The sequence below is a fragment of the Carassius gibelio genome, chromosome B17 (assembly GCF_023724105.1).
Source record: "Carassius gibelio isolate Cgi1373 ecotype wild population from Czech Republic chromosome B17, carGib1.2-hapl.c, whole genome shotgun sequence".
NCBI classification, from domain to species: domain Eukaryota; kingdom Metazoa; phylum Chordata; class Actinopteri; order Cypriniformes; family Cyprinidae; genus Carassius; species Carassius gibelio.
Window position 1 is genome coordinate 11,383,296 of NC_068412.1, and position 13,460 is coordinate 11,396,755.

General features: G+C 37.7%; 1 protein-coding gene across 1 annotated transcript in view; it reads left to right on the top strand.

Moving 5' to 3' along the window:
• Positions 1 to 13,460, top strand: part of LOC127976418 (unconventional myosin-VI) — a 49,056-nt gene that overhangs the window by 22,014 nt on the left and 13,582 nt on the right. The window contains exons 14-27 of the mRNA XM_052580821.1: positions 635 to 726; positions 968 to 1,040; positions 2,271 to 2,398; positions 3,712 to 3,807; positions 4,039 to 4,209; positions 5,098 to 5,136; positions 6,018 to 6,111; positions 6,771 to 6,901; positions 7,795 to 7,872; positions 8,007 to 8,136; positions 8,283 to 8,373; positions 9,286 to 9,436; positions 11,582 to 11,790; positions 12,559 to 12,637. Coding sequence (XP_052436781.1) covers positions 635 to 726; positions 968 to 1,040; positions 2,271 to 2,398; positions 3,712 to 3,807; positions 4,039 to 4,209; positions 5,098 to 5,136; positions 6,018 to 6,111; positions 6,771 to 6,901; positions 7,795 to 7,872; positions 8,007 to 8,136; positions 8,283 to 8,373; positions 9,286 to 9,436; positions 11,582 to 11,790; positions 12,559 to 12,637 — 1,562 coding nt within the window. The remainder of the gene's footprint in view (positions 1 to 634; positions 727 to 967; positions 1,041 to 2,270; positions 2,399 to 3,711; positions 3,808 to 4,038; positions 4,210 to 5,097; positions 5,137 to 6,017; positions 6,112 to 6,770; positions 6,902 to 7,794; positions 7,873 to 8,006; positions 8,137 to 8,282; positions 8,374 to 9,285; positions 9,437 to 11,581; positions 11,791 to 12,558; positions 12,638 to 13,460) is intronic.

Sequence of the window (13,460 nt, forward strand, 5' to 3'; positions counted from 1 at the left end):
TATATATATATATATATATATATATATATATATATATATATATATATATAAAACAAAATTTTTATTAAATACATGCATGTGTTTGTATTTATATATACGTATTAAATATACACAGTATACACGCACATATTATGTAAAGAAAAACTTTTATTTTGGATGCAGTTAATCATTTGACAGCACTGATGATATTATCAACAATGGGGGAAAATGCTAACAAATAAAGAATAATAAATATACTTGCAATTAAAGTCTGTAAGGTAAACCTGCAAAACAGTACAGGATAAGTGTATTTTCATACATAAGTGCATAACTGTCATTTTCTGGGGTTTATAAACCAAAATGATTACCATTGTAATTGACAGTAACAGATGCTGTCTGTTGATAGAGGTTAACTTAAATGTACCTTGGAGTATTCCTTAAACTTTAAAATAAGCATAGTTTGGGATATGACTCATTGAATATATAGAAGATGAAATGATTCACTAGCTATTAGCTTGTCTTATGCAGAAAATGCAGTAGAATTAACGATAATTGTCTCTCACTAACAGTGTCTCTAGTAGTGTGACTTTTAAATGCATTTAGAGATCTACCTAGCACATGAATCATAAAATGTTCTTTTTATATTCCCGTTCAGAGTATTTTGAGCACAACAGCTTCGAACAGTTCTGCATCAACTATTGTAACGAAAAGCTGCAGCAGTTTTTTAATGAACGCATACTGAAAGAGGTGAGTCATCGGTGTTATTGGGATTTTTAATATCGATCTGTGACTCATAACTATGCCCTTCTTAAAACTGACGCATGAAGCCATTTCGTCTTTCGTTGCAAGCACACAACTGTTCTGATTTAACGATTCCAGTTTAACTTCTTTTGAGACTTTCCTGTTCCAGCAGCTTAAGTTAAGCGTTTTCCCACTTTGAACAAAAACGATGCTCTTATCTTGTGCTGTTTGTTTTTTTTCTCGCCAGGAGCAAGAGCTGTATCAGAAAGAAGACCTGGGAGTGAATGAAGTTCATTATGTTGATAATCAGGACTGCATAGGTCAGTTACCCTTTGGCTCTGAATAACAATGACCTTCCTCTATTTCATTCATTACCGGATGCACTATGGCCCATAGACTCCAACTTAAATATAATGAAGTCCTCCGCACGTGGAAATGCTAAGGTCTCTAAACCCAATGTGCTACAGCGCAGATCTAATTTCCTCTCAAATTATGACCTTCAGAGGTCAAATAACTGTTCCCAGGCAACAAATTTGTTACTTGTATACATTGCCATGTCTTTTACTCTCTGGACAAACATGCCGAAGATGAATATTCCAGCAGAAATCCATGCTGGGTGCCTGAGATAACACAGGAATGAATCCTGGGAGGAACCTCTCTCACTCTCGAACTCTCTTGAGAGGGTTTAAGAGATAAGATGAAGAGCCTGCACTGTTTTAGTTTTTTTTTATGCCGGCTTGAGCAGTGCGGTCTGACCCAAATCACCCTGTCAGAACAGAAAGTCAGTTCAATCTCAGGACACACGGTGAAATCTTCACCCGGTTCACTGAATGCAGATACCATCACCAGACTGAACTGTGCTGTCTGGAGGTATCAGAGCCAATATCTTTTATATTTTTAGTCGGTTTGTGTTTTAACCCCTAACGACTCATCGGAGATCTTCCTAGTATGCATTGCAAAAGAAACCACCTCTTTTTTTTTTTTTTTTTTTGCACAAGCTGTCAAATCTTAACGGCTTGTGCGTTTTTACACAGTATGCAGGTGGCTTAACATAACATCTCGCCTCTGATGCGGCTCAAAAAGTAGGCACACAACACCTGCATCGCAGATGTCACTGCTTTACCAAAGGTAAAGTCTCGCTTTGCTTTTCCAAATTCTCTTGATAGTGATGCAACACATGTCCTTGTGACTTCCAAATGGATGTGTAGGTCCTTTCCCTGTATGTCTCCTCATCAATCACTTCACATTTACATTTGGGTGTTTGCTCATGCAAATACATGACTGTGCTTGCATCCGCACCTCTCTCACCTGCGCACGTCTGAATGAATTATGCATATGACGGATGCCTTCGCACTGATTATCAAAAAGGTCTATGTGTGCCTACAGACTTTGCATTTGTCCATTAAACTTGCTGAGTTCTACTTCACTTTGGATAATACCTTCTGCGGGGGGATTGAATATATTAATTTACTATTCAACTCAAATTCATTCGCATGAAAAGTTTCTGTCGTCAGCCCCAAACTTCTCTCTGTGACTTTATTGCTTTGCAGATCTGGTTGAGGCAAAGCTGGTGGGTATCTTGGATATTCTGGATGAGGAGAACCGTCTTCCCCAGCCCAGTGATCAGCACTTTGCAGATACGATTCACAGCAAGCACAAAGATCACTTCCGTCTCACTGTAAGATATGGTTTGGTTCTTTCCAGCAGCTTAAACTACCAGCCTGCAGGAGTAGTTAATAGTAGTTTTTTACTTACTGCATTTTCATCTGACCTCCAGTGTCATCATGTAGATATTTTAAGGGATTGTTAAACTGTAGCATAATATTCAGAGGAAGATGGAATAAGATGCCCCTCCAACTTTAATTTTCCTCTTGACTTTAGATATCACCAAATCTAATCTCAGGACATTTATTAACGCTCTTATTCATCTTGAACATCAATATTTGAAATATATTGATATCTGAAGAGTGCAAATTTAATTAATTTGTGTGTGTGTGTGTGTGTGTGTGTGATTTTATTTGAAGTGAAAAGTTAGATCTCTGGAGTATTAGTTTTTTTTTTAATATAATTTTTGATGTACATCCTCATTATTCATCATGACCTATAGGCTAATTGAAAATATTGCTTTGTATTCATAAAATGACACAGTGAAATTCATATATATCATTTTGTCTGGGATTCTTTTGATTTCATTATATAGTATTCAAATAAATTGTCAAAATGCATACATTTATTTAGAATGTTTGATTTAGTATTTCACTGTACTGACACTTTAAAAAAAGAAAATCATAAAAATTATATGTACTGTATTTATCATATTATACAAAAATCTGTTTACAGCGTTAGTAAGTTTACGTAAGGGTGTCGTTTTGCCCTAGATAGAGAGGCATCTTACCCCAGTAGTGAGGAAAGATGGCCCCTTTTCATGATTTTTAATTTAGTGTTATAAGAATTAGATTAGCAATTATTACCATTAATTTCCCTCAGTAATATATTTGATGAAGTATCATTTATCTTCTGTGCTACTGCATTTGTAAATATGTTACAATTTAGCATTAAATTCACAATGTTCTTCAGGGAGGCATCTTCCCCCTTCTTGCTGAATATTTCCACATTTATTATTACAACAAACATGTTTCAGTGCTATAATCGAAAAATACATTAAACAAACTATAAACTACAAATATGCATATACTTTTTGGCATTATATTAGGCTACTGATACCTGGAAGGAATTAATGTACTTCTGTTTAATGAAAATGCAATGTTGCAATGCATAATTAGGTTACATTCTCTTTATATTAAATGTTATTTGTTACTTTATATATTTATGGGGTTAAATATGACCTGGTCATTCCTTGACAGTTTTTTAAACATGATTTACCCTGACATTCCATCAGTGTCAAGACCCAAAAATGAAGGAAGTCATAAAAAAACAGCTGCAAAAATGGATTTTGCTGAAAGTTTAATTCTGTGTGGGCTGGTTTTTCAGGTGCCCAGGAAGTCAAAGCTTACAATCCACCGGAATTTGAGAGATGATGAAGGTTTCATCATAAGACATTTTGCTGGCGCCGTATGCTATGAGACTGTAAGGTCCCAGTTCATTCAATTCATTGCAAATCCCTTTTTGTTTGGAAACCATCTAATTGTTTTGGTTCTGTAACGTGACTATGTTTAACATAAGTTAATTAATTTATGCCACACTGTAAAAACATTTTGTTCTTTGGGGAATCCCTTTGGTAAAGTTGTTGGTTTTTTTGTGAAGTTGACTTTGTTTATTTCTATGCCCTGTGGGTTTTGTATGTCTGTGTGTGAGCAGACCCAGTTTGTGGAGAAGAATAATGACGCCCTCCACATGTCTTTGGAGAGCCTGGTGTGCGAGTCGAAGGACAAGTTTGTCCGGGATCTCTTTGAGAACAACTCCAATTCCAAGGACTCGAAGCAGAAGGCTGGCAAACTCAGCTTTATCAGTGTGGGAAACAAATTCAAGGTGAATCTGGCCCTTTGCTTTGAACTTCTTATTCTCCTGATGGCTAAGAAACACATTTTGTCAAAGATGTTAACAGACCTGAAGAAATGAAAAAAAGATGTAAGCTCTCAAGACTGCAGGCTTTCCAAAGATTAGGAGTACCTCAAGGCTTTGTCTTTAGGCCGCTGTAGATTTTTTTTTTGTGGGACTAGATATTCATTAAATTGTTTTCTTTTAGTTCCTCCTGATAGATGTAGGTATTAAACGCTTTTGTGAGTGACATTTTACGTCTTACCTGGTGATCTAATTTCTTTACTTCTAACTTTTGCCCTTTCTTCATCCTCCTCTCTTAGACCTTCTCCTGTTTCTTCAGCCTTTCCCTGTGAAAAGTTCTGGGGCTGAAATAAATATGTAAAGAGAAACAAGGAAAAGCTTTTGTAGGGTAATCCTGGCTGAAATATTCAGTGCCGGCACCACAGGGTAACCTGCAACCTCATAAACAAATGCAGATCTTAGTTTTCTCCCACCCTTCTCCTCCAGCCTCTTTCACCCATTTGGTCCACTGCCATATCTTTTTGTGAATGTGCCTGCTACATTTTTGTTCTCTGTAACAGCTTGTCATGAAATCATACACAAGAAACTTTTACTTTAAGAGAACCTTCACCGTAAACCAGTCACCATGTCATTTATGTCACCATTATTGAGTTTGTAGAAAGGTCTTCATAGTTGGAACAATCACTGGCATAATGCATGTCTCATACTTCCTGTATGTGTCAAAATGTTTAATGCCATTTGCATGGCAGCACAACTCTACAACTGTGTGTATAAACAGATTTTTTACGAAAAGATATTCTTAATTAAAACGTACAGGACTCACTCTCACATTTAATTTCTGATTAACTTTTATAGACCCAACTGAACCTTCTACTGGAAAAGCTACGCAGTACGGTGAGTAATGTGTTATTTATTCATTTTAAAAACGTTGGCCACTTGTTTTGGTTATTACTGAGTGTGTCTAATGCATGCCGCAAACCAGGCGGCACAGCAAATGATGCAACGTGACATTTGCTGATTTATGGCAGTAGTAAATGGCACATAAAAATGAACAAAATGTGCTTGTTTGCTTTACATGGCAAACTTTTCATATTTTATGTTAAATTATTGAATGCATATTTTGAACACTTTTATATTATCCTGCCATTAAATAACAACCAAACAACTAGTCAGTGCTGCTGCAGTTATTATATATATATACACACATGTTGCAGCAATGTTACAATAAATATTGACACAGTCTCTCATTTACACTAATGGCTACACATTTATTTTTTATTTTTTTTACTTTTATACAGCAAGAATGCATATGTTTATGTTAAAGTGGATATAAATGCAATAAGAAAAATGTATTGAGCACCAAATCAGCGTATCGAATGATTTCTGAAGAATCATGTGACGCTGGAGTAAAGTCTGTTGAAAATTTAGCTTTGCCATCACAGGAATCAATAACAGTTTTTTAATGTAATATATTTTAAAATGTAATTTTAAATTCAAATAATATTTGATTTCACAATATTATTGTTTTACTGCATTTCTGATTAGATAAATGCAGTGCTGGTGAGCATAAGAGACTCATAAACATAAAAACCGTATGTCTGAATGAAACCTCCTAAAAAAGTTTACTATGTGTTTCAGTCCCACATACAATATATAAAAAGAGTCCAATGTAAATCCTATGCCATTTAGTCAAACGTCTTGTTATGCTGACTGTAACTAATATTGTTTGTTCTCTGTTAAACTCGAACAACTTCTCATGTGTATGTGTTTTAAAGGGATCTAGTTTTATCCGTTGTGTGAAGCCTAATCTGAAGATGGTGAGCCACCAGTTTGAAGGAGCTCAGATTCTGTCTCAGCTTCAATGCTCAGGTACAGTATGTATATGATTGTATAGGTGTATTTTTTTTAGTTCCCAATTCATCTCACAGCACTTGTGGTAATGCTTCAAATATAAAACCCATCACAATACACAGCTCTCATCACTCGCAAGCTCCCTTTTAAAACAAATCCCAGTATTGCCTATGGAGCAGCCATATTAAATGTGAGCTCCACTGATTTTTCATTATCTTTTGGAAGTGGCCTTACCACAAGAGTGTTTTGAAGGTTGGTGTTATTGCATTTTATAGGCTGTTAGCAAAGTTTTAGAAATAAACTTTCAGGCAAGAGATATAGGAAAAGTATATCCTAGGAGCTCCACTGGTTTATCGATTTGCCAATTAGTTTGATTCTTTAGACCTTTGTTGACTAGTCGTGCGTCATATAAGATAAATGTAGACTTAGATAGAGATACAGTACTTGCCTACTAGCAAGTAAGTACTACTTAGTAAGTACTAAGTATTAAGTGTACTAGTTTATACTCCTATAAGCTCATTCTGTGAGTTTTGTTGACAAAGGAAACTGTTCAAGTATAGGTTGAGTACACATTGAATCTTCTTTTAAACTTGCTTCATGCTTCAGCTCCGGTCTTTAATGCAGCAAATCCTGTCTCTTAAGTGGCTTTATGATCTGTACTTCTCTTCTCCTCTCAGGCATGGTATCAGTGCTGGACCTGATGCAGGGTGGCTTCCCCTCCCGAGCGCCGTTTCACGAGCTTTACAACATGTACAAGCAGTACATGCCCAACAAGCTCACAAGGCTTGATCCTCGACTTTTTTGCAAAGTAAACCTCTTTTGTTTATTTTTTATCTTGATCGTAGGATCTAAAATTAATAATAGCTCATTCTATTGTTATTGTGATTCACCTAAAGTTCTAGTGTACACAGTTAGGATAAGTAATGATAGATGGTGGCTAGGTGGATTATTTTAAGATAAAACGACATGACCTTTCATATCCACGTGCCAAAGCACGCACAGGCTAATCCCTCATTGATTTCCATGATAAATGATAGTGGTTTATCATTGGTAGATATAGATACATTTGAAAGTCAAATTAAATTTTAATCACACACCCACGGTTAAATATAAAGTATTTTACCGTACTTAATCATAAAATGTACAGTTAGATTCCAAACAAAAAAAGTATAGGATTTAGGGTGCAATTAATGATTGATTGCAATTATTGAAAATTACTTCTTTATTCTGATGATCATGCTTTTAGAGCAATGTTTCTAGACTTTAGAGTATAATCAAGGTTTAGCAATAAGGGCTTTTTCCCTGCTGTCCCTCTCAGGCATTGATTTGGGGTTTTTACTGAAGCATATTTCAGGAGCATTTTTTAAAATGATGTTTTTCCCCCAAAAATCTGTTTACAACCATTTATATTGTTCATTTGCGATACCAGCTGGAACTTTGGCAGGAAACATTACTGACTTGTTTATTGTTTTCAAATCATTCTGGTTCTAACTGATTCTCATTCACTCTGGCAATGATGTTCAAAACAGCACAGGAAACTAAATGTTAAAGTTTCAAGGGATAAAAACATCAAATGGAACATCGTTGAAATAAAAGCGCATAAGCACAGACTCGACACTGTCATGACATTCTTGTTGATATCTGATAGACATTTAATAAAGTACACATTTCACTGTCTAATTATATTGTCTCCTTCTGCAGGCTCTGTTTAAAGCACTTGGCCTCAACAAGAACGATTACAAGTTTGGCTTAACCAGGGTTTTCTTCCGCCCCGGGAAGGTGATCATTTCTGATGATATTTGTCATGAGGGTTGGGATCATACAAGACTGTTACTGTTTCATTAAGCTGGTGCACATGGGAACCTCGTAAATGCAGCTATATAAATCCTAACGTGTGTCTGTGTTTGCCTCAGTTTGCAGAGTTTGACCAGATCATGAAGTCTGATCCGGAGCACCTGGCCGAGCTTGTAAAACGGGTCAATAAGTGGCTGGTGTGCAGCCGCTGGAAAAAGGTCCAGTGGTGCACACTGTCAGTTATTAAATGTACGTCACCCTTCATAACCTCAGTAAACTGCCTTTCATAAAAGCAACTAAAAGCATCCCACGCCCTCCCGTTCACCTGTGCAGTGTTACAGTTTGATGCTGTTGATGATTAAGCATCTTTTTCCTCTTACTTTTACTTGGCACAGTGAAGAACAAAATGAGCTTCAGGGCCAGTGCCTGCATCAAGATCCAGAAGACTGTTCGCATGTGGCTTTGCAAAAGAAGACACAAGCCTCGGTATGTACACACACCAGCACGCCTCAATTACTGGCCGTAATAGCTCATGCATTGCAAACTCAGTGTGAGGATCTGTTTTCCAACACTTATGTCAGTGTGGTGTCCACTCTGCATCTGTTTGGTGTTTTTGAAAAGCTGTCAGTGGCAGATCTGAATTATGTATTGGAATCCATGAAAAATCTTTTAAAAAGTCCAGCTTAAAATTCTTAGAAATGTATTCTTTCATGTTAGTTTCATATGGTTGTGACAATATACTTTTTCCAAGAAAGGTCTACCATAGTTTTATTGCCTTGAAAAGATCTTAAAGGCACAATTTACCTAAAAATAAACGTTTGCTAAAGGCCATCCAAGATGTAGATGGGTTTCTGTTGCTTTGTTTATCTCTTGCTCACCTGTTGATCCATTGTAGTGGAAGGGTGCCGTCAAAATAAGAGTCCAAACAGCTAATAAAAGCATCACAATAAAAATGTCTTATGAATTGAAAAGCTGTGTATTTATAAGTAACAACAAATACTGTGTACTTCATTAGGACAGTTTTATCTTCAAACCATTGCTTCCAGGTTTCCAGTCCATAATGTTGCTTTCTCAAGTGAAAAAATCATCCGGTCTGAATCGGGAGAAAAATATGCACAGATCAAGCACTGTTTACAAGTGAAAACGGTCCAAATACACAGCTTTACACTTTACAAGATGTACATTTATGAACTGCCATTATCAGTGGATTACTTGTGGTTTATTGTGATGTTTTTATCACCTTTTTGGACTCTCGGTCAGACGGCACACATTCGCTGCAGTGGATCCATTGCTGAGCAACTGATATATTGCTGAATTTGGTGTATGAAGTATGTATTTTTGAATAAACTAATAGACTGGACATAAAAATGTACACCATTGTCTCTATTCTCTTGGCAGCATTGATGGCATAGTTAAGGTGAAAAATTTGAGGAAGAGGATGGAGAAATTCAACGAAGCTGTAAATGGACTCAAAGAGGAGAAACAGGAAGTGAGCAAACAGGTCGAGGAACTGGCCGCTTCCACCGACGCCCTCATGACCAAAATCAAGGTGAGCTTTTCCGCTGGAAAACCACCCAAGGTTGACAAACCCTCTTTTACCTCCTTCAGCTTACAAAGCCCAATGATGTTACGCGGTGTAGCTCTTTTCTTAGTCTGCTGTCGTATATCAGTTTCCATGCATAATTCAACAGGTGTGTGTTTTTCCATGTCCTGACGAAGGCGGTCTAAAGCTGTGGCTAGAATTGTTTGCCAGCTTCAGGTGTCTTGCTTTTTAGGTCCCAAAGAAAGAGAGCAGAAGCGTTTCATCTCATTCAGCAGAAAATCTAGCACTCAACAGCAGAGTAAATAAATACAAAGTATGCAAATCGACAGTCGACAATGAGATTTCTCTCTGCAGACCATCATTGACATTCGCTCCACACGCTGTCAAGTCGATTTTCAAGGCTTTGCCGCATTATGCCATTTCTAGTGTTGATTTCTTGCCTTCCTCCGAACTTTCAGCTGCGGCTGATTGAATGCAGTATATGCATTGTTGTATTCTCTATGTGGAGCTCAACCTCATCTGTCAGACTCGGAGTGCATTATTGACAGAGAGCTCGAGAGACATTGCGCCCTGATAGATAGCTGGCACCAGAGCTGAAACTTTTCTATCTGAACACTCCGTTCTTCCCTCTAAATGAGATGCGCTCTGCACTTCTGCACCCGTGATAGTCCTCTTTTTATTAGCATAGCACGTTCTGATTAGCATCTGGTTTTTGATTGGCAATGCCTCCTATTACCTTACCATCTGGACTGGAGATTACTGTGGCCTCCCTGGCTAATAACGTAGATTGTGTCAATGGCTGTCATTCAACACACTAGTGCTAACTCATCTAGCGTTAGGGGGTGAGACAGACCTTGTCATTGAGTCCCCACCCCTCTGCGGTACAATGATCATTCACAATGCTTGCACCCCTCCACACACCTCTGGTGCTCTGCCAGATGGAACCAAATCCACATCCAGGTTTAATGAATATCTGCAGGATATTAATACAACTTCTTTGCATGTGGCCCAGCATCACCGCTGTCACCAAACTGACGAGTGACAACAGAGTTTCTTAGTTATTTTGCACAAATTTGTTTAACGAAGCACAAAAGGAAAAGCTTTTTAAAGGAGCCGCTAATTGGCCTGTCCTGTCATCATTTGTCATCATTTAATCAATCGTCCAACCTCTTATAATTATTTAAATATAATGTCTAAGCTTCGGTGTTCCATGCAACGAAAGTGGATAGTGATTTATACCGCCAAGCTTTGAAAAGTACTTAAAGTATCATAAATATACAAATGACAAACACTATACTGTAAGTCTTCTCATGAAAAAGTAAGAAGTTGTTCTTTACTGAAAATCCTACAGTACCCTCAGTTTGAAAATCACATTTTCAGTCATGTTAAATACACATGGAAATCAGTGGTGTCTGCCAAACCTGCTCTGACATGTACAAAGGCAGTGTATTTTTTAGTTGGAAACAAGCTCATGACATTTGTGAGAGTACATTTGGTCAATAACGTAATGCATTTTGTTCCTTGCCCAAAACTATTCTATTGTGAGACCGATGAGACCAATGTTTCAGTGAACACCAGGAGTCAAATTTGAAGTTCAGTCAGTTGAAGCACTTCTAAAGGCTGTAGAAAATGAGTAAGAGGATCCAGATAAAATAAGAATGAGAAAGAAACCTCAAACTCTAAAACTCTTGATTCACTTGATTGCATGATGATCAAGTTAATATGAATATTTTATTTTCTGGTATCCGGACTAACAGTAGTGAATAAACACTGTTATTGCATTCCTGCGATATAAATCCACTTTTATTGTATAGTACAGAAGCTCTCATTTTGTGTTTCACAGAAGAAAAGAAAGTCACACAGGTTTGTCTTTCTATCGAGTTCAATATAAAACACGATCAAGTGTAGTCCGAACAAGTGAGCTTCTTCTTTTCAGTGACCAGGATTGCCTGATTCCTAAAGCGGATGACTCTTATGAACCAGTTCTTTCAATAAACCGTTCAAAAAGACAAGTTACCAGTTTTAATCACGAGTCTGAAACGCTGTGAAGTTTCTTTTACAAGAAATATGAAGTTGACATTATAACTAAAATATATCCCAAAAAGTCAAATCAAATCAAATGTAACTCTTTCTTTTCATCTCCACTGTCAGTCTACGGTGATGACCCGCAAGGAGATTGAGCAGGAGTATGAGAGCCTGGTGAAACGCTCCGAGCAGCTCCTCTCCTCAATGCAGAAGAAGAAGCAGGAGCAGGAGGAGACGGAGAGGCTCAAGCGCATCCAGGAGGAGATGGAGAGAGAACGGAAGAGACATGAAGAGGAGGAGCAGTTACGCAAACAGGAGGAAGAAGACCGCCGCATGTGAGTCACGTCGCAAGTTTCGAATAGGATGAACTGTACATTAGGTCAGAGTCCCAGGAGCTGAAAAAAAGGCTGTGGGAGGGGATTGGCAGAAAGATTAATACATCACTGGAGGTTTCGGTTTGACCTGCTCTCTCTTATGCATTCTCTAGAGTCTGCTGTCTTGGACAGCATCTGTCATCGTTTCACGAATCAGGCCATGATGATATTTCTATGTTTATAGTCTTGTCAAAGAATATCCGGTTCCACACTAGTATACGCAACAGCAGCAACTTTTCTGCTGCTCGCTCTTTGTTTGGTGCAGGCCTTTCAAACCTGAAACCCATACGGATTACTAAATTATCTGGATTGAATAATTTATGAATAAACATGTTACTTATGAATATACACATTTATTTAAAGCTCCTCGCACAGTTGTCATGTAAGCAACAGGTCAGAAATGTCAAACCTTCTCAGGAGGATTTATGTAACGTAAATGATACTCTTTTACCTATTGCCAGATAGCAATACAAGGTTTTAAAGCTAACTTTTACACAGCATTACACAAACATACCAGGGACACTTATTTGTTAAGCTGATTTATATATTACTGAAGGGATTCACTTGCACTAAAAAGACAAGATGCAGTCCATGTGTCTTTGTGTGACAGTTGTGAATCCCCTGTGGGTGTTTTCACGTCCCTTCCTCTGGGTCATTGATCAGGAGCAATAATTCCCAGCAGGCTTGAGTAGCTCATTAACGGTCCACCCTCGATCTCTCTCCCATCAGGAAAGCCGAGATGGAGCAGAAGAGGAAACAGGAGGAAGAGGAGAGAAAGAAAAGAGAAGAGGAAGAGCGAGTCATGCAGGTGTGTATATATACGTGCTCCCTCTGTGTATTGATTCCTCTCCTCCGCTGACTCCTTTAGCAAACCAAATGCCCACTCCGTCTCACGCTGGCGTGTTCAGAGCTGGCCAGGACTGTCTGTTCTGCAGGTATAATCATGACTGTATTGAGCTGCCACAGCGGCCTGCGGGTTTATTCATCAGCCCCTGCCTACCTCCTGGGGCTGGATTATGCTGCGTCTGTGGAGTGAGAGTCCTGTGACCCCTCTCTCCTGATGGTGATGCTGTGTTTGGGGGCTTGGCTGACTTCCCTTGCACTGCTTCCTAGATGTATCGCCCTGCAGAGACGCTTTGTGCTCATGCTGCCTGAAAACTGTTGCACACTCTTCAAAGGCTTCTGTGCTGCTTTCTATTCTATTCTATTCTATTCTATTCTAGTTATAAAACTGGTTCAATTCATTTTCAATCTACCAGTTTATATTTTATATTAAAACATAAAAAAACTCTATTCTGATTTTTTTCTGTTCTATGGTCCATACAAAGTCTATTTTTCTTGAGACATTTTCACTGTTCTGTTTTTTTAAACACTATTATTTTTAAAACATTCTGTTCTGTTCTATACTATTCTATTGTAGGGATAAGTCCGGTCCATTTTCAAGCTACCATTCTATTTTGAAACATTCTGTTGTTTTATTAAAGTTAACTTTTTTTTATTCTGATTCTGTTGTTCTGAGGCTCCATACCAATTCTATTTTTCTTATGTGCCAGTTCTATTTTTTTTCAACCAGTCTAGTATTTATTAATGCATTCTATTTTATTAAATTCTATTTAATTCTATTCTATTTT